Consider the following 4,230-nt stretch of genomic DNA (forward strand, 5'->3'; position numbering starts at 1 on the left):
GGTTTACAAATACAAAGAACTCTCTACTTTTACTCCTTGTGTGACCTTAGGCAAGTCAAATAACCTGTGTGGTCTCATCTGTGACTTCCTATAGCACCCAGAATCAAATACAAACTCCTCTGTTTTTTAAGAAATCCTTTGAGTCTTGGCTTTGAGGAAAATTAATATTGAATGGTGATATTTTTTGGGAAATGTTTCCTCTTTTGGCCCCCAAGAGCAGGTGGATTTAAAAAACTAGAAATTCTTGCTCTCCCAGGCTCTGAAACTGGGCTGGGTTCTTCCTTCTTTTGTCTAGATATAAGGTGGAGACCTGATTCCTATTTATCTGTAAACAAGGGCTTGATTAAGCTGTTTTGTTGGGGGGATGTAAGTGCTGTGCCCCTGCATGGAAGGGAGGAAGAGGCCCTTAGACGTCCTCTCCCAGACCCTCCTCTTCCTGTGATAAAGTGGTAAAGGAGGATTTGAGGTCTCCAAGGCCATTCCCTGCTTGATTGTTCTCCAAACAGAGATGTCTGGGGAAAGGACTGAATACTGATATCTGAAGGGTATATATTGGCTTGACCAACAAGAAGTTGGCCCTTTTTTTGGCTGGTCCAGCTCTCCTCCCTGGCTGCTGATTTTGCTCAGGATTAAGCCTTTGTGCTCTCACGCTCTCTCTCTCTCTCTCTCTCTCTCTCTCTCTCTCTCTCTCTCTTTCTTGCCTGGCTGCCTGGCTTGGGTTTTATGGCATCAGTTCCAACTGTGAGGAAGTCCTTGAGTTAGTTGGAATTTCTTGAGCAACAGATTAATCAATTTATATTTTAAAACTAAAACTACAGCCTCCCAAGAATTTCATTCATTACTGCTCCAACTGAAATTCTTTCTAGCCTTAGGGCATGTCACATCTCTTCTTGCCCTTGGTGGATCACTAAATCAGTCTTTATGCTATTGTTCCCATTGACCTTAAAAAATAAGAACTACTGGGGGCAGCTGGGTAGTTCAGTGGATTGAGAGCCAGGCCTAGAGATAGGAGGTCCTAGGTTCAAATCTGGCCTCAGACACTTCCCAGCTGTGTGACCCTGGGCAAGTCACTTGACCCCCATTGCCTACCCTGACCACTCTTCTGCCTTGGAGCCAATACACAGAAGTTAAGGGTATAAAATTAAAAAAAAAAATAAGAACTACCAAAGTCATTTTAATAATAGATTTTTTGATCTAGGACAATTCTGAGGGACTTATGAGAAAGATGCTATCCACATCTAGAGAAAGAACTGTGGGAGCAGAAACACAGAAGAGAAACAACTGCTTGATCACATGGGTCAATGGGGATATGATTGGAGATGCAGGATCTAAACAATCACCTTAGTACAAATATTAGGAAATTGCTCATTGGCTACGGGAGGGGGTTGGGAGGAGGGAAGGGAAAGAACACGAATCGTGTAACCATGGAAAAATATTCTTAATTAATCAATTAAATAAAATAAAAAAACAATAGATCTTTAATACAGATAGGCAGATTAATCTGGGAAGATGCCCCAAAACACCATCTTGGGACTTTATTTTTTTTAAAAGAAATTTAAACCCTTACCTTGCATCTTACAACCAGTACTGTGTATTGGTTCTAAGAGAGGAGTGGTAAGAGCTAGGCAATGGGGGTGAAGTGACTTGTCCAGGGTCACACAGCTAGGAAGTGTCTGAGGCCAGATTTGAACTCAGGACCTCCCACCTCTAGGCCTGGCTCTCAGTCCACTGAGCCATCCAGCTGCGCCCCCCCCCCCCCAATCTTGGGACTTTCATGAATTTTAGAACTTTATTTTTTTAATTTTTTTTTGAAGAACATCTTTAATTTATTAAACCTATTTTTTTTGAACCCTTACCTCCTGTCTTAGAATCAATACTGTGTATTGGTTCCAAGGCAGAAGAGTGGTAAGGGTGGGCCATGGGGGTCAAGTGACTTGCCCAGGGTCACACAGCTGGGAAGTGTCTGAGGCCAGACTTCTCATCTGGGTCTGAACCCAGGACCTCTCATCTCTGGGCCTGGCTCTCAATCCACTGAGCCATCCAGCTGCCCCCGCTTGTATTGATTTTAAGAGAGCAGAAAGAGCAACAGCCTTGTTTGAGTTTGCTAGAGCTTGGGTTTAAAGCACCAGCCACAAAAACTTACAGCATAACTTCTCAAACTTACAATAGTTTGAGACTTGGGTGAGTAAGAAAACTAGAAGTGATGATTGTCCTTGGCTGAGTCCTGGCGTGGGTGCTATAAGATGCTTCAGGGTTTATTATTTGGTCTAGTTCAAGAGTTAATGGAGGGTTGTCATTCCTCACAGAGTGTCCATCTCCCACCTCCATCCCTTTTCTCAGGACATTCTCCATGCCTGCAGTATGCCTCCTCTTTTCTTTTATCTTAAAATCCCAACCTTGTTCAATGTTCACTTCAAGTACCTCTTGCCCTCTGTAAGGCTTTTCCTCTTGCTGCTAGTGCCTCCCTACTGAAGGGAACCTATATTTATTTTATCTATTTGTATATATGTTAAGGGTTGCTTCCCTGATAAAATATAAGCTCACTGAGGCCATGGACTATTGTTGTTTTTTTAAATATTTGGATACTTAGCACTTGACCTAGTTCTTGAGTTCACAGTAGATGACTGTCAGCATTTAGCTGATGGATTTATTCCAAGTCAGAAGGGCCTTAAAGGATATATAGACCAGTTTTACAGATGAGGAAACTGAGATCCAAGAAGATTAAGGGATTTTTTTAAGGCAGTAAACACAGGTAGTAAATGCCAAGGCTATGATTTGAACCTAAAATCCAGTTCTTTCCATTATGCTTTTCCACTACTTAGCAGTAGAGGTCTTGGCATGCCATTACCCTATGGAAGTCTCAGTTCCTTCATCTGTAAAATGAAAGAGTTGGTGTAGATAATCTCTAAGCTCTCTAATTATTCCATTGGGCTACACAGAAAATAGGATTCTCTACTACTCCAAAGACTTTCTGTTTCTCTAACATTTGTTTTCCAGGTTCAAGAGAATGCCAAAAATGCCATGAAGATTACTGGTCCAATGCTGCCAAGAATGAATGTGTATTGAAAGAGGTGGAGTTCCTGGGTTACGATGAAGCCTTAGGCTTCACCCTTGTGACCTTGTCCATCTTCGGGGCCTTGGTGGTCCTGGCCGTCACAGTCGTTTATGTGATTTATAGGAAGACCCCCCTGGCCAAAGCCAATGACCGGGAGTTGAGTTTTCTCCTCCAGCTTTCTCTCATCATCACCCTTCTCACGTCTCTCCTCTTCATTGGCAAGCCCTATAACTGGTCTTGCATGGCGCGCCAAGTGACACTCGCCATGGGATTTTCTCTTTGTCTCTCGTGCATTTTGGGGAAGACCATTGCCTTATTTTTATCTTACAGAGTATCCAAATCGAAGGTCAGATTTACGTCCATCCGGCCCCTTTATCAAAAGCTCATCGTTCTCTTTTCGGTCCTCATCGAGTCAGGTCTCTGCACTGCCTATCTGGTGATGATGCCCCCAAAGGTGTATAAAAACATGGAGTCCCAAAACATCAAGATCATTCTGGAATGCAATGAAGGGTCCATTGAGTTCTTGTGCTCTGTATTTGGGTTCGACGCCTTCCTGGCCCTGCTCTCCTTCTTGACCACCTTCGTGGCCCGGAAGCTGCCCGATAACTACAACGAGGCCAAGTGCATCACGTTCGGGATGCTGGTATTCTTCATAGTCTGGATCTCCTTCGTCCCCGCCTACCTTAGCACCAAGGGCAAGTTCAAGGTCGCTGTGGAGATCTTCGCCATCCTGGCGTCTAGCTTCGGCCTGCTCGGCTGCGTCTTTGCCCCCAAGTGCTACATCATCCTGCTGCGACCCAAGAGGAACACAGACGAGCTCGTCGGCGGGAAGGTGCCCCCCACCGACCGGAGCATCCAGCTGACGTCGGCCTCCGTCAGCAGCGAGATGAACGTGACCGTCTCCACCGTCGTTCTGGATGACTAAACTAGGGAGGTTCGAGGCCGGGCTTTTGGCTCCTTTAGAGGAAAATATTGATGTAGGCTCTGACGGCTTAATTTTCCCCCAGAACATGGAAGTTCCCACCAGCATGCTCACCCGGGCGGGGAAAGTAGCTTATGGAAACATTCCAGAGATTGGTTGTTGGTTGTCTGGGGCTTGGCGCTTCCAGGATGAGCAAATGAATGAGCAGGGAAGGGGCAGACCTTTGGATTCACTTACATGCGAGGGGAAAGAT

The 4,230-nt window shown here is 44.9% G+C and overlaps 1 protein-coding gene across 1 annotated transcript in view; it reads left to right on the plus strand.

Annotated features, from left to right (window-relative positions):
* LOC123240266 (vomeronasal type-2 receptor 1-like) overlaps positions 1-3,980 on the plus strand; it is a 16,089-nt gene extending 12,109 nt beyond the window's left edge. Inside the window, exon 6 of the mRNA XM_044667696.1 lies at positions 3,005-3,980. Coding sequence (XP_044523631.1) covers positions 3,005-3,980 — 976 coding nt within the window. The remainder of the gene's footprint in view (positions 1-3,004) is intronic.
* The last annotated feature ends 250 nt before the right edge of the window (positions 3,981-4,230 follow it).

This window comes from Gracilinanus agilis, chromosome 3 (assembly GCF_016433145.1).
Source record: "Gracilinanus agilis isolate LMUSP501 chromosome 3, AgileGrace, whole genome shotgun sequence".
In the NCBI taxonomy this organism is placed as follows: Eukaryota; Metazoa; Chordata; class Mammalia; order Didelphimorphia; family Didelphidae; genus Gracilinanus; species Gracilinanus agilis.